Below are 27335 nucleotides of genomic sequence, written 5' to 3'. Positions count from 1 at the left end.
TCACAGTGAGCTCATTCTGTAACCATACGGCACCGACCTGTCATTGGTGTACACTGACTACTCTGATCACAGTGAGCTCATTCTGTATCCGTACGACACCAACCTGTCATTGGTGTACACTGACTACTCTGATCACAGTGAGCTCATTCTGTAACCGTACTGCACCAACCTGTCATTGGTGTACACTGACTACTCTGATCAGAGTGAGCTCATTCTGTAACCGTACGGCACCAACCTGTCATTGGTGTAAACTGACTACTCTAATCAGAGTGAGCTCATTCTGTAACCGTACGGCACCAACCTGTCTTTGGTGTACACTGACTACTCTGATCACAGTGAGCTCATTCTGTAACCATACGTCACCAACCTGTCATTGGTGTACACTGACTACTCTGATCACAGTGAGCTCATTCTGCGACCGTACGGCACCAACCTGTAATTGGTGTACACTGACTACTCTGATCAGAGTGAGCTCATTCTGTAACCATACGGCCCCAACCTGTCATTGGTGTACACTGACTACTCTGATCAGAGTGAGCTCATTCTGTAACCGTACGGCACCAACCTGTCATTGGTGTAAACTGACTACTCTGATTAGAGTGAGCTCATTCTGTAACCATACGGCACCAGCCTGTCATTGGTGTACACTGACTACTCTGATCACAGTGAGCTCATTCTGTAACCATACGGCACCAGCCTGTCATTGGTGTACACTGACTACTCTGATCACAGTGAGCTCATTCTGTAACCATACCGCACCAACCTGTCACTGGTGTACACTGACTACTCTGATCACAGTGAGCTCATTCTGTAACCATACGGCACCAGCCTGTCATTGGTGTACACTGTCTACTCTGATCACAGTGAGCTCATTCTGTAACCATACGGCACCAACCTGTCACTGGTGTACACTGACTACTCTGATCACAGTGAGCTCATTCTGTAACCATACGGCACCAGCCTGTCATTGGTGTACACTGACTACTCTGATCACAGTGAGCTCATTCTGTAACCATACGGCACCAACCTGTCATTGGTGTACACTGACTACTCTGATCACAGTGAGCTCATTCTGTAACGATGCGGCACCAACCTGTTATTGGTGTACACTGACTACTCTGATCACAGTGAGCTCATTCTGTAACCATTTTGCACCAGCCTGTCATTGGTGTACACTGACTACTCTGATCACAGTGAGCTCATTCTGTAACCATACGGCACCAACCTGTCATTGGTGTACACTGACTACTGTGATCAGAGTGCGCTCATTCTGTAACCATACGGCACCAAACTGTCATTGGTGTACACTGTCTACTCTGATCACAGTGAGCTCATTCTGTAACCATACGGCACCAACCTGTCACTGGTGTACACTGACTACTCTGATCACAGTGAGCTCATTCTGTAACCATACGGCACCAACCTGTCACTGGTGTACACTGACTACTCTGATCACAGTGAGCTCATTCTGTAACCATACGGCACCAGCCTGTCATTAGTGTACACTGACTACTCTGATCACAGTGAGCTCATTCTGTAACGATGCGGCACCAACCTGTCATTGGTGTACACTGACTACTCTGATCACAGTGAGCTCATTCTGTAACCATATTGCACCAGCCTGTCATTGGTGTACACTGACTACTCTGATCACAGTGAGCTCATTCTGTAACCATACGGCACCAACCTGTCATTGGTGTACACTGACTACTCTGATCACAGTGAGCTGATTCTGTAACCATACGGCACCAACCTGTCATTGGGGTACACTGACTACTCTGATCAGAGTGCGCTCATTCTGTAACCATACGGCACCAACCTGTCATTGGTGTACACAGACTACACTGATCACATTGAGCGCATTCTGTAACCATACGGCACCAACCTGTCAATGGTGTACACTGACTACTCTGATCACAGTGATCTCATTCTGTAACCATACGGCACAAACCTGTCATTGGTGTACGCTGACTACTCTGATCATAGTGAGCTCATTCTGTAACCATACGGCACCATCCTGTCATTGGTGTACGCTGACTACTCTGATCACAGTGAGCTCATTCTGTAACCATACGGCACCAACCTGTCATTGGTGTACACTGACTACTCTGATCAGAGTGAACTCATTCTGTAACCATACGGCACCAACCTGTCATTGGTGTACACTGACTACTCTGATCAGAGTGAACTCATTCTGTAACCATACGGCACCAACCTGTCATTGGTGTGCACTGACTACTCTGATCAGAGTGAGCTCATTCTGTAACCATACGGCACCAACCTGTCATTGGTGTACACTGACTACTCTGATCAGAGTGAGCTCATTCTGTAACCATACGGCAACAGCCTGTCATTGGTGTACACTGACCTCTCTGATCAGAGTGAGCTCATTCTGTAACCGTACGGCACCAACCTGTCATTGGTGTACACTGACTACACTGATCACAGTGAGCTCATTCTGTAACCATACGGCACCAACCTGTCATTGGTGTACACTGACTACTCTGATCACAGTGAGCTGATTCTGTAACCATACTGCACCAACCTGTCATTGGTGTACACTGACTACTCTGATCAGAGTGAACTCATTCTGTAACCATACGGCACCAACCTGTCATTGGTGTACACTGACTACTCTGATCACAGTGAGCTGATTCTGTAACCATACTGCACCAACCTGTCATTGGTGTACACTGACTACTCTGATCACAGTGAGCTCATTTTGTAACCATACGGCACCAACCTGTCATTGGTGTGCACTGACTACTCTGATCACAGTGATATCATTCTGTAACCATACGGCACCAGCCTGTCATTGATGTGCACTGACTACTCTGATCACAGTGAGATGATTCTGTAACCATACGGCACCAACCTGTCATTGGTGTACACTGACTACTCTGATCACAGTGAGCTCATTCTGTAACCATACGGCACCAGCCTGTCATTGGTGTACACTGACTACTCTGATCAGAGTGAGCTCATTCTGTAACCATACGGCACCAGACTGACATTGATGTACACTGACTACTCTGATCACAGTGAGCTGATTCTGTAACCATACGGCACCAACCTGTCACTGGTGTACAATGACCACTCTGATCACAGTGAGCTCATTCTGTAACCATACGGCACCAGCCTGTCATTGGTGTACACTGACTACTCTGATCACAGTGAGCTCATTCTGTAACCGTACGGCACCAGTCTGTCATTGGTGTACGCTGACTACTCTGATCAGAGTGCGCTCATTCTGTAATCATACGGCATCAGCCTGTCATTGGTGTACGCTGGCTACTCTGATCAGAGTGAGCTCATTCTGTAACCATGCGGCACCACCCTGTCATTGGTTTACACTGACTACTCTGATCAGAGTGAACTCATTCTCTACCCATATGGTACCAGCCTGTCATTGGTGTACACTGACTACTCTGATCACAGTGAGCTCATTCTGTAATCATACGGCACCAACCTGTCATTGGTGTACACTGACTACTCTGATCACAGTGAACTCATTCTGTGACCGTACGGTACCAACCTGTCATTGGTGTACACTGACTACTCTGATCACAGTGAGCTCATTCTGTAACCATACGGCACCAGCCTGTCATTGGTGTACAGTGACCACTCTGATCACAGTGAGCTCATTCTGTAACCATACGGCACCAACCTGTCATTGGTGTACACAGACTACACTGATCACATTGAGTGCATTCTGTAGCCATACGGCACCAGCCTGTCATTGGTGTACACAGACTACACTGATCAGAGTGAGCTCATTCTGTAACCATACGGCACCAGCCTGTCATTGGTGTACACTGACTACTCTGATCAGAGTGAGCTCATTCTGTAACCATACGGCACCAGCCTGTCATTGGCGTGCACTGACTACTCTGATCACAGTGAGCTCATTCTGTAACCATACGGCACCAACCTGTCACTGGTGTACAATGACTACTCTGATCACAGTGAGCTCATTCTGTAACCATACGGCACCAGCCTGTCATTGGTGTACACTGACTAATCTGATCACAGTGAGCTCATTCTGTAACCATACGGCACCAACCTGTCATTGGTGTACACTGACTACTGTGATCAGAGTGCGCTCATTCTGTAACCATACGGCACCAACCTGTCATTGGTGTACACTGACTAATCTGATCACAGTGAGCTCATTCTGTAACCATACGGCACCAACCTGTCATTGGTGTACACTGACTACTGTGATCAGAGTGAGCTCATTCTGTAACCATACGGCACCAACCTGTCATTGGTGTACACTGACTACTCTGATCACAGTGAGCTCATTCTGTAACCATACGGCACGAACCTGTCATTGGTGTACACTGACTAATCTGATCACAGTGAGCTCATTCTGTAACCATACGGCACCAACCTGTTATTGGTGTACACTGACTACTCTGATCACAGTGAGCTCATTCTGTAACCATACGGCACTAACCTGTCATTGGTGTACACTGACTACTCTGATCACAGTGAGCTCATTCTGTAACCATACGGCACCAACCTGTCATTGGTGTACACTGACTAATCTGATCACAGTGAGCTCATTCTGTAACCATACGGCACCAACCTGTCATTGGTGTACACTGACTACTCTGATCACAGTGAGCTCATTCTGTAACCATACGGCACTAACCTGTCATTGGTGTACACTGACTACTCTGATCACAGTGAGCTCATTCTGTAACCATACGGCACCGACCTGTCATTGGTGTACACTGACTACTCTGATCACAGTGAGCTCATTCTGTATCCGTACGACACCAACCTGTCATTGGTGTACACTGACTACTCTGATCACAGTGAGCTCATTCTGTAACCGTACTGCACCAACCTGTCATTGGTGTACACTGACTACTCTGATCAGAGTGAGCTCATTCTGTAACCGTACGGCACCAACCTGTCATTGGTGTAAACTGACTACTCTAATCAGAGTGAGCTCATTCTGTAACCGTACGGCACCAACCTGTCTTTGGTGTACACTGACTACTCTGATCACAGTGAGCTCATTCTGTAACCATACGTCACCAAACTGTCATTGGTGTACACTGACTACTCTGATCACAGTGAGCTCATTCTGCGACCGTACGGCACCAACCTGTAATTGGTGTACACTGACTACTCTGATCAGAGTGAGCTCATTCTGTAACCATACGGCCCCAACCTGTCATTGGTGTACACTGACTACTCTGATCAGAGTGAGCTCATTCTGTAACCGTACGGCACCAACCTGTCATTGGTGTAAACTGACTTCTCTGATTAGAGTGAGCTCATTCTGTAACCATACGGCACCAGCCTGTCATTGGTGTACACTGACTACTCTGATCACAGTGAGCTCATTCTGTAACCATACGGCACCAGCCTGTCATTGGTGTACACTGACTACTCTGATCACAGTGAGCTCATTCTGTAACGATGCGGCACCAACCTGTCATTGGTGTACACTGACTACTCTGATCACAGTGAGCTCATTCTGTAACCATACGGCACCAACATGTCACTGGTGTACACTGACTACTCTGATCACAGTGAGCTCATTCTGTAACCATACGGCACCAGCCTGTCATTGGTGTACACTGTCTACTCTGATCACAGTGAGCTCATTCTGTAACCATACGGCACCAACCTGTCACTGGTGTACACTGACTACTCTGATCACAGTGAGCTCATTCTGTAACCATACGGCACCAGCCTGTCATTGGTGTACACTGACTACTCTGATCACAGTGAGCTCATTCTGTAACGATGCGGCACCAACCTGTCATTGGTGTACACTGACTACTCTGATCACAGTGAGCTCATTCTGTAACCATACGGCACCAACCTGTCATTGGTGTGCACTGACTACTCTGATCACAGTGAGCTCATTCTGTAACCATACGGCACCAACCTGTTATTGGTGTACACTGACTACTCTGATCACAGTGAGCTCATTCTGTAACCATATTGCACCAGCCTGTCATTGGTGTACACTGACTACTCTGATCACACTGAGCTCATTCTGTAACCATACGGCACCAACCTGTTATTGGTGTACACTGACTACTCTGATCACAGTGAGCTCATTCTGTAACCATATTGCACCAGCCTGTCATTGGTGTACACTGACTACTCTGATCACAGTGAGCTCATTCTGTAACCATACGGCACCAACCTGTTATTGGTGTACACTGACTACTCTGATCACAGTGAGCTCATTCTGTAACGATGCGGCACCAACCTGTTATTGGTGTACACTGACTACTCTGATCACAGTGAGCTCATTCTGTAACCATATTGCACCAGCCTGTCATTGGTGTACACTGACTACTCTGATCACAGTGAGCTCATTCTGTAACCATACGGCACCAACCTGTCATTGGTGTACACTGACTACTCTGATCACAGTGAGCTGATTCTGTAACCATACGGCACCAACCTGTCATTGGTGTACACTGACTACTCTGATCTGAGTGCGCTCATTCTGTAACCATATGGCACCAACCTGTCATTGGTGTACACAGACTACACTGATCACATTGAGCGCATTCTGTAACCATACGGCACCAACCTGTCATTGGTGTACACTGACTACTCTGATCACAGTGAGCTCATTCTGTAACCATACGGCACAAACCTGTCATTGGTGTACACTGACTACTCTGATCACAGTGAGCTCATTCTGTAACCATACAGCACGAACCTGTCATTGGTGTACACTGGCTACTGTGATCAGAGTGAGCTCATTCTGTAACCATACAGCACCAACCTGTCATTGGTGTACACTGACTACTCTGATCACAGTGAGCTCATTCTGTAACCATATTGCACCAACCTGTCATTGGTGTACACTGACTACTCTGATCACAGTGAGCTCATTCTGTAACCATACGGCACCAACCTGTCATTGGTGTACACTGACTACTCTGATCACAGTGAGCTCATTCTGTATCCGTACGACACCAACCTGTCATTGGTGTACACTGACTACTCTGATCACAGTGAGCTGATTCTGTGACCGTACTGCACCAACCTGTCATTGGTGTACACTGACTACTCTGATCACAGTGAGCTCATTCTGTAACCGTACTGCACCAACCTGTCATTGGTGTATACTGACTACTCTGATCAGAGTGAGCTCATTCTGTAACCGTACGGCACCAACCTGTCATTGGTGTACACTGACTACTCTGATCATAGTGATCTCATTCTGTACCCATACGGCACCGGCCTGTCATTGGTGTACACTGACTACTCTGATCACAGTGAGCACATTCTGTAACCCTACGGCACCAGCCTGTCATTGGTGTACACTGAATACTCGGATCAGAGTGAGCTCATTCTGTAACCATACGGCACCCACCTGTCATTGGTGTACACTGACTACTCTGATCAGAGTGAGCTCATTCTGTACCCATACGGCACCGGCCTGTCATTGGTGTACACTGACTACTCTGATCACAGTGAGCTCATTCTGTAACCATACTGCACCAACCTGTCATTGTTGTACACTGACTACTCTGATCACAGTGAGCTTATTCTGTAACCATACGGCACCAACCTGTCATTGGTGTACACTGACTACTCTGATCAAAGTGAGCTCATTCTGCGACCGTACGGCACCAACCTGTAATTGGTGTACACTGACTACTCTGATCAGAGTGAGCTCATTCTGTAACCATACGGCCCCAACCTGTCATTGGTGTACACTGACTACTCTGATCAGAGTGAGCTCATTCTGTAACCGTACGGCACCAACCTGTCATTGGTGTAAACTGACTACTCTGATCAGAGTGAGCTCATTCTGTAACCGTACGGCACCAACCTGTCATTGGTGTACACTGACTACTCTGATCATAGTGATCTCATTCTGTACCCATACGGCACCGGCCTGTCATTGGTGTACACTGACTACTCTGATCACAGTGAGCACATTCTGTAACCCTACGGCACCAGCCTGTCATTGGTGTACACTGAATACTCGGATCAGAGTGAGCTCATTCTGTAACCATACGGCACCCACCTGTCATTTGTGTACACTGACTACTCTGATCAGAGTGAGCTCATTCTGTACCCATACGGCACCGGCCTGTCATTGGTGTACACTGACTACTCTGATCACAGTGAGCTCATTCTGTAACCATACTGCACCAACCTGTCATTGTTGTACACTGACTACTCTGATCACAGTGAGCTTATTCTGTAACCATACGGCACCAACCTGTCATTGGTGTACGCTGACTTCTCTGATCACAATGAGCTCATTCTGTAACCATACGGCACCAGCCTGTCATTGGTGTACACTGACTACTCTGATCACAGTGAGCTCATTCTGTAACCGTACTGCACCAACCTGTCATTGGTGTACACTGACTACTGTGATCACAGTGACCTCATTCTGTGACCGTATGGCACCAACCTGTCATTGGTGTACACTGACTACTCTGATCACAGTGACCTCATTCTGTGACAGTACGGCACCAACCTGTCATTGGTGTACACTGACTACTCTGATCAGAGTGAGCTCATTCTGTAACCATACGGCACCAGCCTGTCATTGGTGTACACTGACTTCTCTGATCATAGTGATCTCATTCTGTAACCATACTGCACCAACCTGTCATTGGTGTACACTGACTACTCTGATCAGAGTGAGCTCATTCTGTATCCATACGGCACAAACCTGTCATTGGTGTACACTGACTACTCTGATCACAGTGAGCTCTTTCTGTAACCATACGGCACCAACCTGTCATTGGTGTACACTGACTACTCTGATCACAGTGAGCTCATTCTGTAACCATACGGCACCAACCTGTCATTGGTGTACACTGACTACTCTGAGCACAGTGAGCTCATTCTGTAACCATACGGCAACAACCTGTCATTGGTGTACACTGACTACTCTGATCACAGTGAGCTCATTCTGTAACCGTACGGCACCAACCTGTCATTGGTGTACACTGACTACTCTGATCACAGTGAGCTCATTCTGTAACCCTACGGCACCAGCCTGTCATTGGTGTACACTGACTACTCTTATCACAGTGAGCTGATTCTGTAACCATAAGGCACCAGCCTGTCATTGGTGTACACTGACTACTCTGAGCACAGTGAGCTCATTCTGTAACCATACGGCACCAGCCTGTCATTGGTGTACACTGACTACTCTGATCAGAGTGCGCTCATTCTGTAACCATACGGCACCAACCTGTCATTGGTGTACACAGACTACTGTGAACACAGTGAGCTCATTCTGTAACCATACCGCACCAACCTGTCATTGGTGTACACTGACTACTCTGATCACAGTGAGCTGATTCTGTAACCATACGGCACCAACCTGTCATTGGTGTACACTGACTACTCTGATCACAGTGAGCTCGTTCTGTAACCATAAGGCACCAGCCTGTCATTGGTGTACACTGACTACTCTGATCACAGTGAGCTCATTCTGTAACCAAACGGCACCAACCTGTCATTGGTGTACACTGACTACTCTGATCACAGTGAGCTTGTTCTGTAATCATACGGCACCAACCTGTCATTGGTGTACACAGACTACTCTGATCACAGTGAGCTTGTTCTGTAACCATACGGCACCAACCTGTCATTGGTGTGCACTGACTACTCTGAATACAGTGAGCTCATTCTGTAACCATACGGCACCAACCTGTCATTGGTGTACACTGACTACTGTGATCGCAGTGAGCTCATTCTGTAACAGTACGACACCAACCTGTCATTGGTGTACACTGACTACTCTGATCACAGTGAGCTCATTCTGTAACCATACGGCACCAGCCTGTCATTGGTGTACACTGACTACTGTGATCACCGTGAGCTCATTCTGTAAACATACGACACCAACCTGTCATTGGTGTACACTGACTACACTGATCACAGTGAGCTCATTCTGTAACCATACGGCACCAACCTGTCATTGGTGTACACTGACTACTCTGATCACAGTGAGCTCATTCTGTAACCATACGACACCAACCTGTCATTGGTGTACTCTGACTACACTGATCACAGTGAGCTCATTCTGTAACCATACGGCACCAACCTGTCATTGGTGTACACTGACTACACTGATCACAGTGAGCTCATTCTGTAACCATACGGCACCAACCTGTCATTGGTGTACACAGACTACACTGATCACAGTGAGCTCATTCTGTAACCATACGGCACCAACCTGTCATTGGTGTACACTGACTACTCTGATCACAGTGAGCTCATTCTGTAACCATACCTCACCAACCTGTCATTGGTGTACACTGACTACTCTGATCACAGTGAGCTCATTCTGTAACCATACGGCACCAGCCTGTCATTGGTGTACACTGACTACTCTGATCACAGTGAGCTCATTCTGTAACCATACAGCACCAACCTGTCATTGGTGTACACTGACTACTGTGATCAGAGTGAGCTCATTCTGTAACCATACGGCACCAACCTGTCATTGGTGTACACTGACTACTCTGATCACAGTGAGCTCATTCTGTAACCATATGGCACCAACCTGTCATTGGTGTACACTGACTACTCTGATCACAGTGAGCTCATTCTGTAACCATATGGCACCAACCTGTCATTGGTGTACACTGACTACTCTGATCACAGTGAGCTCATTCTGTAACCATACGGCACCAACCTGTCATTGGTGTACACTGACTACTCTGATCACAGTGAGCTCATTCTGTATCCGTACGACACCAACCTGTCATTGGTGTACACTGACTACTCTGATCACAGTGAGCTGATTCTGTGACCGTACTGCACCAACCTGTCATTGGTGTACACTGACTACTCTGATCACAGTGAGCTCATTCTGTAACCGTACGGCACCAACCTGTCACTGGTGTACACTGACTACTCTGATCAGAGTGAGCTCATTCTGTAACCGTACGGCACCAACCTGTCATTGGTGTAAACTGACTACTCTGATCAGAGTGAGCTCATTCTGTAACCGTACGGCACCAACCTGTCATTGGTGTACACTGACTACTCTGATCACAGTGAGCTCATTCTGTAACCATACGGCACCAACCTGTCATTGGTGTACACTGACTACTCTGATCACAGTGAGCTCATTCTGTAACCATACGTCACCAACCTGTCATTGGTGTACACTGACTACTCTGATCACAGTGAGCTCATTCTGCGACCGTACGGCACCAACCTGTAATTGGTGTACACTGACTACTCTGATCAGAGTGAGCTCATTCTGTAACCGTACGGCACCAACCTGTCATTGGTGTAAACTGACTACTCTGATCAGAGTGAGCTCATTCTGTAACCGTACGGCACCAACCTGTCATTGGTGTACACTGACTACTCTGATCATAGTGATCTCATTCTGTAACCATACGGCACCAACCTGTCATTGGTGTACACTGACTACTCTGATCACAGTGAGCTCATTCTGTAACCATACGGCACCAACCTGTCATTGGTGTGCACTGACTACTCTGATCACAGTGAGCTCATTCTGTAACCATACGGCACCAACCTGTCATTGGTGTACACTGACTACTCTGATCACAGTGAGCTCATTCTGTAACCATACGGCACCAACCTGTCATTGGTGTGCACTGACTACTCTGATCACAGTGAACTCATTCTGTAACCATACGGCACCAACCTGTCATTGGTGTACACTGACTACTCTGATTACAGGGAGCTCATTCTGTAACCATACGGCACCAACCTGTCATTGGTGTACCCTGACTTCTCTGATCATAGTGAGCTCTATTTAGCCAACATTGTTTTACTGAAATACAGCGATGTTTCATACTCTTTTGATATTTATGCTGATGAATAATTTTCCGTTAACATTTCTGATTGGCTCTGGTGTAAATTGAACAGGCCTTATTTTAAATCCTGGATGTTTTTGGGATTTTGTACTTTGATTATTCTGCAAACTGGATCTCACCGGAAGTACAACTGAAACATCAACTGTATGAGCATTTTCCGCTTTCAGGAAAGCTTTCAGATGGGTTAATTGAATGAGCTTTTGGAGGGTTGTATAATTTAAATATCCCTTTTATAAGAGAAGGAAATCAGAAATGTAGATTAATAATCAGTAGAGAAAATAGAAGAATGTGAACTAATAGGGAGAGCAGGCCTTTGCATATATTATTCCTTTAAAGGCAAGTGTGCGTAGATGAAGCTTTAAAGACGGTAACTAACACTTTGGGTTGTAAACAAGGGCATGGAATATATACAAAAAGGAAGAATAATACATTTGTACAAAATTTGCTTAGTTAAGTTACAATGTAGCTTCAGGGCTGAGTTAGTTATACAGGAAAATAGATGCACAGAGATTGAACTGCATTTGGTTCAACAGTTCAGGGGAGGATGAAATACTAACCTAAAGAACAATGAGGTCATTTACTAGAGCTTTGTAAAACCGTAAAGGACTTTAATATGCAAAGACAATTTGCTCTCTTGGGGTGTCAGTAACAAGGATCATTAATTTTCAGAGAAGATGTGAAGAGATTAGGAGAAATTCCTTGTATATCGGTGAGCACGTCCTGATGAGGGAAAGCACTGCAGAATCTGCTCTTTTCTCAGTGTCAAAATGTTGGCTCTTTGCCAATCAAGTACATGCAAATGAAAGAATGAACATTTTTATAGTGTTTTTTGCCTAATCCCAAAGCAATTTTACTGATGAAGACCTTTAGTGAGGTTGATCATGGTTAGAATTAACTCCTACCTAAGCAAGGACCTGGACCTGCTGCATTTGCCTACCAGCACAGTATCTCTACAGTGGATCTAATCTCACTAGCTCTCCATTCAGCCTTGGACCATCTGGACAACAGCAAGACACCAGGCTGCTGTTTACTGATTACAGCTCAGTGTTCAACTCTTAACATCCCCTCAGTACTAATCAATCAGCTTCAAGACCTGGGCTTCTGCATCTCCCTCTGCAGCTAATCCTTGTCTTTCTCATCAAGAGACCACCGTCTGTGGATCAGAAATAACATTTCCTCCTTGCTGACTGTCAATACAGGTGCACCTCAAGGATGCGTGCTTAACCCACTACTCTACTCTTTTTACATCCTTGACTGTGTGGCTAGACACAGCGCAAATGGCATCAATAAATTCACTTGATGACACAACTGTTGTTGGCAGAATCTCAGATGGTGACAAGGAGGCATACAGGGGTGAGAAAGTGTCTAACTGAGTGCTGTTACAACAACCTTGCACTCAACATTAATAAAACTAAGGATTGATTGGTGTACTTCAGGAAGGGGAAGTGGAGAGAACACATTCTAGTCCTTATCAAGGAGTCAAGAGTGAAAAGGGTAGCAGTTTCAGGATCCTGGGTGTCAGCGTCCCTGACGATCTATCCTGGGCCAAGCATATCAATGCATGGATAGACATATCAGAATGGGAAAGCAGCATCTCCCAGTGGCCACACATTTTAATTCCACGTCCCATTCCCATTCCGATATGTCAATCCATGGCCTCCTCTACTGTCAAGATGAAGCCACACTCAGGTTGGAGGAACAACACCTTATATACCGGCTGGGTAGCCTCCAACCTGATGGAATGAACATTGACTTATCTAATGCGTTAATGTCCCTCCTTCCCCTTCTTACCCCATCCCTGATTTATTTATTTTTCCCCCCTCCCCTTTTTGTTCTCTTTCTGCCCATCACTCTGCCTGTTCTCCATCTCCCTCTGGTGCTCCCCTCCCCCTTTCTTTCTCCCTAGGACTCCTGTCCCATGATCCTTTCCCCTCTCCAGCTCTGTATCCCCTTTGCCAATCACCTTTCCAGCTCTTAGCTTCACCCCACCCCCTCCTGTCTTCTCCTATCATTTCTCATTTCCCCCTCCCCCTCCTTTGATACTTTCAAATCTCTTACTATCTTTCCTTTCGGTTAGTCCTGACGAAGGGTCTCGGCCCCAAACGTCGACAGTGCTTCTCCCTATAGATGCTGCCTGGCCTGCTGTGTTCCACCAGCATTTTGTGTGTGTTTCTTGCAAGTGTGCCATCTCATTCCTTCAAGTTTTAATTATTGGTGTAGTATTGAAGATATAAAATTAATAGGATGGAACTGCAGGGAGGATATGCAAACAGTCCTTAGCAACATGGTGTTACATTTTGTAACTTCAAAACAAAGGACAATTCAGTGTCTGAAATACAGGTGTAACTTCATCTTTACTTTTAGCAAAGTGTGCTTGTATCACATGGCGGCATGACGATGCATGCAATTAATGTATTTTTAATATAACCTGAAATTAATTATTTAAACAAACAGGAATGCTTAATCAACCAATATCTGTACAAGATTACTCAAATATTATTGAAGTATTGAATACACAACACATGGCACAGGGAAGTAATCAAACAGTGGAGGAAAGAGACACAAATATTTTCCTAGATAACATAGGGGAACAGACACAATTCCCTGCAACAAAAATGGACAATCCCAACAGGCTGTATTGCCTGCAAAGGTTAAGGATATCTCTTCTAGGCTGGAGAAAAAGTTGGGAGTAAGAAAGGAAAGAACAAGTTGTGGTCCAGGTAGGCCCAAATTACACAGATAGGACAAGGATGGAGTTTTGCTGAGTCAGACAGACAGACATACTTTATTGATCCCGAGGGAAATTGGGTTTCGTTACAGTCACACCAACCAAGAATAGTGTAGAAATATAGCAATATAAAACCATAAATAATTAAATAATAATATGTGAATTTGGCCAAGTGAAAATAAGTTCAGGACCAGCCTATTGGCTCAGGGTGTCTGACACTCCGAGGGAGGAGTTGTAAAGTTTGATGGCCACAGACAGGAATGACTTCCTATGACGCTCAGTGTTGCATCTCGGTGGAATGAGTCTCTGGCTGAATGTACTCCTGTGCCAAACCAGTACATTATGGAGTGGATGGGAGACATTGTCCAAGATGGCATGCAACTTGGACACCATCCTCTTTTCAGACACCACCGTCAGAGAGTCTAGTTCCACCCCCACAACATCACTGGCCTTACGAATGAGTTTGTTGATTCTGTTGGTGTCTGCTACCCTCAGCCTGCTGCCCCAGCACACAACAGCAAACATGATAGCACTGGCCACCACAGACTCGTAGAACATCCTCAGCTTGGGGAAAAATTGGAAAGTGATAATCTCTAGGTTATTCCCTGAGTAGGAAGAGGACTTCAGAACAGGATGTTTATATAAATCAGGAAAAAAGTGAATGAGTGGTGGTGCAGGATACTGAGTGGGAAAATTGGGATTGGTTTAAAGGAGGTTTATGAGAATAATCCTGGGAATGAATGTATGAGGAGCATTTAATGGCTCTGGCCAGTATGCACTGGAGATTAGAAGAATGAGGGTGTATCTCATTGAAATCTACTGAATATTGAAAGCCCTAGATAGAGTTGACGTACAGAAGATACTTTTAATAGTGGGAATGTCTAGGGCCAGAAAGCACAGCCTTAGGATGGAAGGACTTCACTTTAGAACAGCAACGAGGAGGAACTTTTTAGTAGAGTGTGGAATTCATTGCCACAGATGGCTGTGAAGGCCAAGTCATTAAAGTGGAGGTTGGTGGGTACTTAATTAATAAGGGTGTCATACTATTTAGAAAAGTCAGGAGGATGGGGTTGAGAGGGAAAATAAATCAGCCATAACTGCATGGCAGAGAAGACACGATGGGCTGATTCTGCACATATGTCTTATGTTCCTGTGGTAGCATTGAAAAAGAAATCCCCATTGAGGAGGGTTATGTTTTCATGAAACTCCCAGGGCTCAAGATAGACAAATTGCCAGGACATTACGGCACATACAAGACAGTTAAAGGAACCGGTTGCAGAAGGGTTTGATGTATTAGGTGAAAATTTTCAGAAATTACTATATCTGGGGAGAGTGTTGAAGCAGCAGTGTGACTGTTGTAAATAAAGACAGAAGGCAATTAGTTTACTATCTATTGCTGGCATGATATATATATAACAATTACAGCATGGAAACAGGCCATCTCGGCCCTTCTAGTCCGTGCCGAATGCTTACTCTCACCTAGTCCCACTGGCCTGCACTCAACCTATAAGCATCCATTCCTTTCCTGTCCATATACATATCCAATTTTACTTTAAATGACAATACTGAACCTGCCTTTATCACTTCTACTGGAAGCTCGTTCCACACAGCTACCACTCTCTGAGTAAAGAAATTCCCCCTCGTGTTACCCTTAAACTTTTGCCCCCTAACTCTCAACTCATGTCCTCTTGTTTGAATCTCCCCTAGTCTCAATGGAAAAAACTTATCCATGTCAACTCTATCTATCCCCCTCATAATTTTAAATACCTTTATTAAGTCCCCACTCAACCCTCTATGCTCCAAAGAATAAAGATCTAACTTGTTCAACCTTTCCCTGTAACTTAGGTGCTGAAACCCAGGTAACATTCGAGTAAATCTTCTCTGTACTCCCTCTATTTTGTTGACATCTTTCCTATAATTCGGTGACCAGAACTGTACACAATACTCCAAATTCGGCCTTACCAATGCCTTGTTCAATTTTAACATTACATCCCAACTCCTATACTCAATGCTCTGATTTATAAAGGCCAGCATACCAAAAGCTTTCTTCACCACCCTATCCACATGAGATTCCACCTTCAGGGAACTATGCACCATTATTCCTAGATCACTCTGTTCTACTGCATTCTTCAATGCCCTACCATTTACCATGTATGTCCCATTTGGATTATTCCTACCAAAATGTAGCACCTCACACTTATCAGCATTAAACTCCATCTGCCATTGTTCAGCTACTCTTCTAATTAGCCTAAATCTCTCTGCAAGATTTGAAAACTTACTTCATTATCCACAACGCCACCTACCTTAGTATCATCTGCATACTTACTAATCCAATTTACCACGCCATCATCCAGATCATTAATGTATATGACAAACAACATTGGGCCCAGTACAGATCCCTGAGGCACACTACTAGTCACTGGCCTCCAACCTGATAAGCAGTTATTCACCTCTACACTCTGGCATCTCCCATCCAGCCACTGTTGAATCCATTTTACTAATTCAATATTAATACCTAATGATTGAACCTTCCTAACTAACCTTCCGTGCAGAACCTTGTCAAAGGTCTTACTGAAGTTCATATAGACAACATCCACTGCTTTACCCTCATCAATTTTCCTCGTAACCTCTTCAAAAAATTCAATAAGATTTGTCAAACATGACCTTCCACGCACAAATCCATGTTGACTGTTCCTAATCAGACCCTGTCTATCCAGATAATTATATATACCTCCTCTAAGAATACTTTCCATTAATTTACCCACCACTGACGTCAAACTGACAGGCCTATAATTGCTAGGTTTACTCTTAGAACCCTTTTTAAACAATGGAACCACATGAGCAATACGCCAATCCTCCGGCACCATCCCCGTTTCTAATGACATTTGAAATATTTCTGTCAGAGCCCCTGCTATTTCTACACTAACTTCCCTCAAGGTCCTAGGGAATATCCTGTCAGGACCTGTAGATTTATACACTTTTATATTTCTTAAATGCGCCAGTACTTCCTCCTGTTTAATCATCATAGTTTCCATAACTTCCCTACTTGTTTCCCTTTTGCTATTAATATAACTATAGAAACCCTTTAGATTTATTTTCACCTTACTTGCCAAAGCAACCTCGTATCTTCTTTTAGCTTTTCTAATTTCTTTCTTAAGATTCTTCTTACATTCTTTATATTCCTTGAGCACCTCATTTACTCCATGCTGCCTATATTTATTGTAGATATCTCTCTTTTTCCTGACAAAGTTTCCAATATCCCTTGAAAACCATAGCTCTCTCAAACTTTTAACCATTCCTTTCAACCTAACAGGAACATAAAGATTGTGTACCCTCAAAATTTCGCCTTTAAATTACTGCCATTTCTCTATTACATCCTTCCCATAAAACAAATTGTCCCAATCCACTCCTTCTAAATCCTTTCGCATCGCCTGAAAGTTAGCCTTTCTCCAATCAAAAATCTCAACCCTGGGTCCAGTCCTATCCTCCATAATTATATTGAAAATAATGGCATTGTGATCACTGGACCCAAAGTGCTCCCCAACATATAACTCTGTCACCTGACCTATTTGATTCCCTAACAGAAGATCCAACACTGCCCCTTCTCTAGTCGGTACCTCTATGTATTGCTGAAAAAACTATTCTGCATACATTTTACAAACTCCAAACCATCCAGCCCTTTTACAGTATGGGCTTCCCAGTCTATGTGTGGAAAATTAAAATCTCCCACAATCAGAACCCTGTGCTTACTGCAAATATCTGCTATCTCCTTGCAAATTTGCTCCTCCAATTCTCACTCCCCATTAAGTGGTCTATAATACACCCCTGTAAGTGTTACTACACCTTTCCCATTCCTCAATTCCACCCAAATAGTCTCCCTAGATGAGCTGTCTAATAGACAATAGACAGTAGGTGCAGGAGTAGGCCATTCGACCCTTCTAGCCAGCAGCGCCATTCACTGTGATCATGGCTGATCATACACAATCAGTACCCCGTTCCTGCCCTCTCCCCATATCCCTTGACCCCGCTATCTATAAGAGCTCTATCTAACTCTCTCTTGAATGCATCCAGAGACTTGGTCTCCACTGCCTTCTGGGGCAGAGCATTCCACATATCCACCACTCTCTGGGTGAAAAAGTTTTTCCGCATCTCTGTTCTAAATGGCCTACCCCTTATTCTTAAACTGTGGCCTCTAGTTCTGGACTCACCCATCAGTGGGAACATGCTTCCTGCCTCCAGTGTGTCCAATCCCTTAATAATCTTATATGTTTCAATCAGATCTAATCTAATCTATCCTGCCAGAGCACCACTGTAATATTTCCTCTGACAAGCAAAGCAACACGTCCCCCTCTTGTCCCTCCGATTCTATCACACCTGAAGCAACGAAATCCAGGAATATTTAGTTGCCAATCACACCCCTCCTGTAACCATGTTTCACGAATAGCTATAACATCATATTTCCAGGTATCAATCCATGCTCTAAGCTCATCCACCTTTCTTACAATGCTCCTGGCATCAAAATAAATGCATTTAAGAAATTCTCCGCCTCTTCCTCTCTGTTTATCTCTAACAGTACAAAGAACTTTACTGTCTTCTTTTTCTTCCTTCATCCATACATCTGTTCCTACACTCTGGTTCCCCTCCCCCCTAGATGAAATCCTTTGGAGCCTCTCTAGCAAACCTACTTGCAAGAATATTTGTCCCCCTCCTGTTCAGATGTAAACCGTCCTGCCGGAACAGGTCCCACCTTTCCTGGAAAACTGCCCAATTATCTATAAATCTGAAGACCTCCCTCCTGCACCATGTCTTCAGCCACATGTTGATCTGCACTATCTTACCATTTCTAAACCCACCTGTACGTGGCACTGGTAGCAATCCTGAGATTGCTATCCTGGAAGTCCTGTCCTTTAACTTGGCACCTAGCTCCCTAAACTCACCTTTCAGGACCTCCTCACTCTTCCTTCCCACGTCTTTGGTCCCTACATGGACCACGACATCCAGCTGCTCACCCTCCCTCTTGAGAATATTGAGAACTCAATCCGTGATATCGTGGACCCTGGCACCAGAGAGGCAACAGACCATCCGGGATTCTTGATCTTTTCCACAGAACCTCCTATCTGTCCCCCTAATTATCGAATCCCCTATCACTACTGCTCTCCTCATTTCCCTTCTGAGCTGAGGGTCCAGTCTCAGTGCCAGTGATGCAACCACTGCAACTTGTCCCTGGTAGGTCGTCCCCACCAACAGTATCCAAAACGGTATACTTATTGTTGATGGGAATGGCCACAGGGGTGCTCTGCTCTTCCTGTCTATTCCCCTTCCCTCTCCTGACAGTCACCCAACTACCTGTCTCCTGACTCCTAGAGGTGACTGTCTCCTTGAAACTCCTGTCTATTTCTGCCTCTGCCTCCTGAATGATCCGAAGTTCATCCAGCTCCAGCTCCAGTTCCCTAACATGGTTTGTCAGGAGCTGCAGCTGGATGCACCTTTTGCAGGTGTAGTCATCAGGGACAGCTCTGCTCACCCTGACTTCCCACATACTGCAAACGGAGCACTCGACTGCCCTAACTGCTGCCTCCATTACCTACTCCTAAACTAACTAGATTAATTAAAGGAGCTTACCCAGCCTTACCTCACCTGGAGTGAAGCTCGTACTCAGTCTCTGCTCGCTATTTAAATTCTCCCTCTGATCTCAGAGGCCGACTTCCATGTGCTTGCACAGTTGTGCCCCGTTCAACCTCGCCGCTGCCTGTTCTTGCCGAAGCCTGATTGAGCCAAAGCCGACCCACTCTGCCTCAGTCCACTCCAACAATGGCCGCTGTATATGGCGGTTTTTCTTTTAAACCTTTGGCACGCTACGTCATGCACCTGTGCAGTCTAGCCTCTTTGCCCTGAACAGTTTAATAAAAAACAGCTTCTCTCCGAGCTTCTTTTACCTCTTCCCTCTCCGCCCCTTGCAGCGATTTGATGCGCGAGTCGATAATGAAGGAGGAAATACTAATCACCTAGGAAAGTGAATATAATTAAACCTAGTCAGTAGTGGGATCATGAATCTTTCTCAGGATGAAGGGCTGTAACAAGTGGAGTACTCCCAAAGATCAGTTCTCAGCTTTCAGTTCAACACATAGAAATACTGGAGGAACTCGGAAGGTCAGACAGCATCTATGGAAATGAATAAATAGTTGACGTTTCAGGCTAACACCCTTGTTCGGAAGGGGTCAGTCAGAAGCCAGAATAGGAAGGTGGGGGAGGGGAAGGAGTATAAGCTAGAGAGTGATGGGTGCTCGATGAGGGGGTAGGTGGGTGGGGGAGGGGGAATGTAGTGAGAAGTTGGAGGAGATAGGTGGAAGGGGCTGAAGAAGAAGAAATTTGATAGGAGAGGAGAATGGACCATGGGAGAAAGGGAAGGAGGAGGGCACCAGGTGATAGGCAGGTGAGCAGAAAAGAAGAGGTAAGAGAGGAGCCAGAGTGGTGAATGGAAGAAGACAAAGAATCTGTAGAATCCATGTATTTATGCTCAGCTTTCCAAATGAGATTTCCAGGTTTGCTGATGGTACATAAATATTGGTACTGTATGTTATGAGGACATTGTGACAATGCAACACAATATGTGAGTGAGCAAAAAATTGGAAAGTGGAGTTTAATGTGACCATGCACCTCAGAAAGTGGAATCAAAAGGCAGATTATCAATGGAGAGAGACAGCAAATGAATGCATGAATCACAAATCTATCAGGTAGTTAAACAAGTAAAGATTGTGTTGGCCTTTATTGCAAAGGGGTTGAGTTTAACAAGGGGGAGGTTTTGTTACAGTTATACACAGTGTTGATGAGGCCAGGGCTGGAATACTGGGCAGTTTTGGCACCCTTCCCTGAAAAAGTGGTATAGGAGAGTTTGAAGCTGTCCAAAGGAAACTCATCAGCAATGAGAAAAGGTTGTTTTATCAAGAGAGTCCAGAAGAATGAGGAGTGACCTTATTGAAACATGTATGATCCTCAGGGGTCTTGACAGGATGAATGTTGGGATCGTGCCGCTAATGGGAGAATCGTGAACTGGGGAGCCAGCTACAAAATAAAGAGCTGATAATTTAAAACTAAGGTACGTACCACACAGGAACAAGGCTTTAGCCCATGATGTCTGCTGAGCATGATGTCAAGTTAAGCTAATTCCTTCTGTCTGCATATGATTTGTATCCCACCATTCCCTGCATAGTCTTGTGCCTAAATAAAAGACTCCTGAATGCCAACTTTGGTATCTGCCTTCACTGCCACTCTGGCATTGCATTCGAGGCACCCTGTGTAATAAACAGAAACTTGCCTCACACATCCATTTAAACTTTTGACTTCTCACCTTAAAGCTATAGCCTCCAGTAGAAATTTCTTCTGAGGGTAGTGAACTTGTGTGATTCTCTGCCTCTGATGGCGAGAGAGGCCAGATTGTTGGATCTATTTATGACAAAAGGTGGGAATTGTGTGATGGGGAACTGTCACAGAATAGGATGAGCCAGCATTGATCAGTGTAGATGGTATTGAATGATTGGTCTGGCTTAGAATCAAAGACTTAGATGGTATGGAATGGGTCCTTGACCCAACTCATCCATGCTGACAAAGGTGTCTGTCTGAGCCAGTCCCATTTGCCTGCATTTGGCTCATATCCTTCTGAATTTGTTGTAGGTGTTATATTTGCCCATATCTATCATTTCCTTGTTTCATATACCAACCACCCCTGACTCCCTTTAGATTTTTCCCTTAACCTATATCCTCTAGTTTTAGATGACCTTATTCTGGGGGAAAAGGACTGTCACAATCTCTCTGAGTCTTTGGATATAAGAAGCTTTGGGATGTTGTAAAGTTGTGAAAGGTGATAATGAATGGTGTCTTCCCTTTTATCTTTCTCATGCTGTTTTAGTCTTGAATTTATTTACTCTCATATAAAGTTGGCCCTCCTTATCCGCGAGGGATTGGTTCCGGGACCCCTCGCAGATACCAAAAAACGCGGCTGCTCAAGTCCCTTATTCAACCTGCATCAATGTGGTGGACCTTAGGACCCAGCGGAACCCCAGACCTTATTTAACCTGCATCAATGTGGTGGACCTTAGGACCCAGCGGAACCCCAGACCTTATTCAACCTGCATCAATGTGGTGGACCTTAGGACCCAGCGGAACCCCAGACCTTATTTAACCTGCATCAATGTGGTGGACCTTAGGACCCAGCGGAACCCCAGACCTTATTTAACCTGCATCAATGCGGTGGACATTAGGACCCGGCGGCGGAGCTCTGAATCCGCAGTGTTTCTGTCCACGAAAATAATCACGATCAGGGTTGAAAATAAAGTGGAAATAATAAAGCGAGTGGAAAAAAGGTGAAACGTCATCAGTCATTGTAAAAGCATTAGGCTACATCGGTCAACGATTGGAAGGGTTAAAGGATAAAGTGAGAAAGGCCCTGCCTCGATGAAAGCTACAATTATTACTAAGCAACGCGGTGCTTTAATTATTGGGTTTTAGGGTTTTGAGTTTTTGATCCTCCACGTCAACCTGGCACGGTGGAGAGCGAAATCAAAAGCAATCTGTCACTGGCTAGCTCTGGGGAACTTCTATTCCCGAGCCCGGCGCTGAAACATACATTCTTAAGTGTTTTATATGCATAGAAAGGTAAAATATATACTATATACTATGACAAACGTTTGACTAACTGACGCTGAATAATACCGGATGTATCTGTTCCAACTAACTTAGTAAGAGAACTTCCAAATTTTTTCGATCCCGATCCATGATAACCCACGCACATCCTCCCGTATATTTTATATCATTTCTAGATTACCCGTAGATTCCGGACTACAGAGCGCACCTGATTAAAAGCCGCTGGCTCTAATTTTAGAAAGAAAATCAATTTTTTACTTGTACAGGCCGCACCGGATTTTCGGCCGCAGGTGTCCCACGTTGTAATATGAGATATTTACACAGAAGGATATTACACGTGAGGATTTTTTAACTTTTAATTAAATCCATATGGTAACATAAACAAATACATATTGCAAATGCTTTTTTTCGAACCGTGCCTGTAACGCGGCTACTTTTAAATATACGTTGCGTATACTTTTTTACTGAACAACATTCCAATATCTCCTAACGACTGGTAAAAAATATATATACTGCAGCCTACCAGGAAAAGTTATTGATCGCCTTTAACTTAAAAGCAGCGTTTTCGCTCCGCCGCTCGTCCCCCGCCGTCCCGTTTATCGCAAACCGGTATTTTTCCCACAAGACGCGGCGAAACCGGGTGTGACATCATAGCATCCCGCGATGTAGTACAGAAAACAAATATAGTTAAAACTCTTCTAACTTTAACTAGAAAATGAATTACTAAGCGAAAATATTATAAACTAAATAACTGCCATAAAGGCAGCACAATGCTTTTCTTCGAGTGTTTTCCATGTTGATGAGGGTGAGTACAAATGACTGATTTACAATAATTTAATTGTGAAAGTGCGCTTGATTTATCGTACAATTTCATTGGACCTCTGTGAACCACTCATCAATTTTATTGGTCTACTGTTACGAGGCAAAATGTTTTTGGCGGCATGAAAAAAATAATGCATTAGCTGCTCCGTATTAAAGGCCGCAGAGTTCAAAGCTGTTCAAAATGTGGGAAAAAAGTAGCGGCTTAAAATCCGGAATCTACGGTACATATAATGCCTAATACAATGTAAATGCTATGTAAAATGGTTGTTATACTGCAATGTTTAGGGAATAATGACAAGAAAAAAAAGACTGTACATGCTCGAACAACAAATGCTGGAAGAGCACTTCCAGGTTTTCTCAATTCACGGTTGGTTGAATTCGCGGATGCGGAACTCGCGGATAAGGAGGGCCGACTGTTCCTTTTCAGTCTATGCACTTTATTTTAGAAACTCTTAACCTGATTTGTTCAAATGGGCCACCATAGTCAATCATATTCCGCACTGTTATCAGCTCTAATTTTCAATAAATTGTCATGCACACATTTTAAAAACCATCATCATATAAGGAAAATTTAACTTCATCATATGCAGCCAGATGTTCGGCAGCATCAAATTGTGACCTATTAGTTCTCAGATGTTTCTGATTTTACTGTGCATCTATAATAATGACTGAACCTGACATTGTTGGGAAGTTCAGCAGAAGTGTAACTTAAATACCAGAGCAATGGAGAAGTCTCTGTTATTTCATCAATCTGTTTAACCTCTCAGCTTCCTTGTCATCTTTAGGGAACAGGAGCAATACTCCCTATTGTTAAATGTGCACAGTGCCTATAGAAAAAAGTAATTGGTGTTTCAGTGGTAATATTCCCAAGAGGACGATAGCAAAGCTCCTAACAATATTGTGTTTAATAATGTTTACAGTGTTTGCATTCCTTATGGAACACTCCTGACTGCCCTATTGGCTATTATCAAGTCCTCGTACATTTGTGTCGGTATTCCTTATATTGTAGTAAGATTCCATGGAAGTTTACAGCACAGAAAACATGTTTTTTTTCCCAGTTGTGTCTGTGAAATCTTTGCTAAAGCAGCCTAAGATGAAGATCAGCAATCGCTATAGATCTTCTCTGTTTCAAAAAATTATCCAGATTTTCCAGTTAGTAAGGTGATATGTTCTGTGGCAAAAAAAATTCCATAGACCAATATGTAACTCACACCTCAATCAGTGACCCTCAGTGACTCCTGATAATATCATTGCTCTACAGATACCAGGAATCACACTATCATTCCTGATTATCATGCCATACCTCTAATTTCATCATTGCTGAGCTGTATGGGGACTAAGAACAGTACTGATGCTATTTATAGGACTATACTGAGACTGTCCATTCTGTACTCCTCTAAAGGACACATATGTATAACTCAAATTACACCACTTACTGCCCTTTGCTCATGGACATGTATATCTGTAGTTGTATTCATTGCAGGGTCACATATCAATGAAAAAATTATAAACTTTTCTCAGAATAAGATTTTTGATGTAAATTGCATAGAAGTGACTTTGAACTTGATCAGTAAGGGATGTTGCCACGAGTAAAGGTAAATTGCACATATTCCGTGTTTTGCTAAGTTTGTGAATGGCTGTATAACAGCCTTGCTGGCTTGATTGATCTGAGGCTGTATTGGTTGAAATGACCAGCTATAGTCTGCTATAAGTGGGGTATATACTGCACATCTGGCATTGGCTAGTTCACATCTGGAATTCCTGTCCAGGGTTCAGTTTATACAGAGCAGAAAATGCCAATGAGCAAAATCTCTGCAAATCAAAACTCCAGTAACAATATTTGCATGGATGAAAGTTATGTTAATTATATACTTTTCCATAAATCTTTGTATATTTATTTCAGTGCACAAGAAATAACTATTCTCCAACTGTCCAGGAATTCATCCATGAATTCAGTTTGCCTATCCCCATACCCTCTGACCATTTTCCTCTGAACAGTAGCAAAGATGTGGGCAACAAATTACAATGGGAGATAGAAAATGCATGTCAGAAGGGCATTGTTCCAAAATTCATGGGGGATTTCAGGTTGGTGCTGGATCCCAGGGGGGGAATTTGTAGAATGCCTAAAAGATGGCTTTTTAGAGCAGCTTGTGGTTGAGCCTACTAGGGGATCAGCTATTCTGGATTGGGTGTTGTATAATGAACTGGAATTGATTAGAGAGCTAAAGTAAAGGAACCCTTGTGGGCCAGTGATCATAATATGATAGAATTCATTGGCTGACAAGAGAAGTCAAAGCCAACATAAAAGCCATAGAGAGGGCATCTAATGGGGCAAAAATTGGTGGATAGTTAAGAGGATTTTGAAGCTTTTAAAAACCAATAGGTCAACATAAAAAGTGATAAAGAGGGAAAAGATGGAATACGAAGGTAAGCTAGCTAATAATATTAAAGAGGATACCAGAAGTTTCTTCAGCTATATGAAGAGTAAGAGAGAGACAAAAGTAGATAGCGGACTGCTGGAAGATGATGCTGGAGAGGTAGTAACGAGGGACAAGGAAATGGTGGGCACACTGATTATGTATTTTGCATTAGTCTTCACTTTGGAAGGCACTAGCAGTATGCTGGAAGTTTGAGAATGTCAGAGAGCGGAACTTAGTGAAGTTGCCATGACTAGGGAGAATGTGCATGGGAAACTGAAAAGTCTGAAGGTAGATAAGTCACCTGGACCAGATGGTCTACACCCCATGGTTCTGAAAGAGGTGGCTGAAGAGATTGTGGAGACATTGGTAATGATCTTTCAAGAATCTGGATTGAGTCCGGAAAACTAGAAAATTGCAAATGTCACTCCACTCTTCAAGAAGGGAGAGAGGCAATAGAAAGGAAATTATAGGCCAGTTAGTCTGAACTCAGTGGTTGGGAAAACATTGGAGTTGATTGTTAAGGATGTGGTAGGCCAAAATCAGCATGATTTCCTTGAGGGAAAATCTTGCCTGACAACAAATTATTTGAAGAAATAACAAGCAGGATAGACAAAGGAGAATCTGTTGATGTTGAGTAATTGGATTTTCAGAAGGCCTTTGACAAGGTGCCACACATGAGACTGCTTAACAAGTTAAAAACCCATGTTACTACAAGAAAGATACTAGCATGGATAGAGCATAGGCTAATTAGCAGGAGGCAAAGAGTGGGAATACAGGGAGCCTTTTTCTGGTTAACTGCCAGCGACTAGTGGTGTTCCACAGTGTTCTAGAAGTAGTAGTCCACAGTAGTCCAGGAATTCTCTTACCTTTAAATACATGGGTTAAAAGCTTTGCAGGACA

At 44.1% G+C, this 27335-nt stretch overlaps 1 protein-coding gene across 2 annotated transcripts in view; it reads left to right on the top strand.

The window, feature by feature from the left end:
* Window positions 1–27335, top strand: part of cxxc4 (CXXC finger 4) — a 271798-nt gene that overhangs the window by 231276 nt on the left and 13187 nt on the right. The window contains exon 2 of one of the 2 annotated variants that reach the window (XM_073064018.1): window positions 21551–21649. The exons of the other annotated variant lie outside the window; for it this stretch is intronic. Coding sequence (XP_072920119.1) covers window positions 21551–21559 — 9 coding nt within the window. The 3' untranslated portion in view covers window positions 21560–21649. Of the gene's footprint in view, window positions 1–21550; window positions 21650–27335 lie in introns of those variants that run through there. 2 annotated transcript variants of the gene reach the window in all.

Source organism: Hemitrygon akajei, chromosome 2 (genome assembly GCF_048418815.1).
Source record: "Hemitrygon akajei chromosome 2, sHemAka1.3, whole genome shotgun sequence".
NCBI lineage: Eukaryota > Metazoa > Chordata > Chondrichthyes > Myliobatiformes > Dasyatidae > Hemitrygon > Hemitrygon akajei.
Note: the sequence above shows the minus strand (reverse complement) of the source record. Positions and strands in the feature narration are given on the sequence as shown.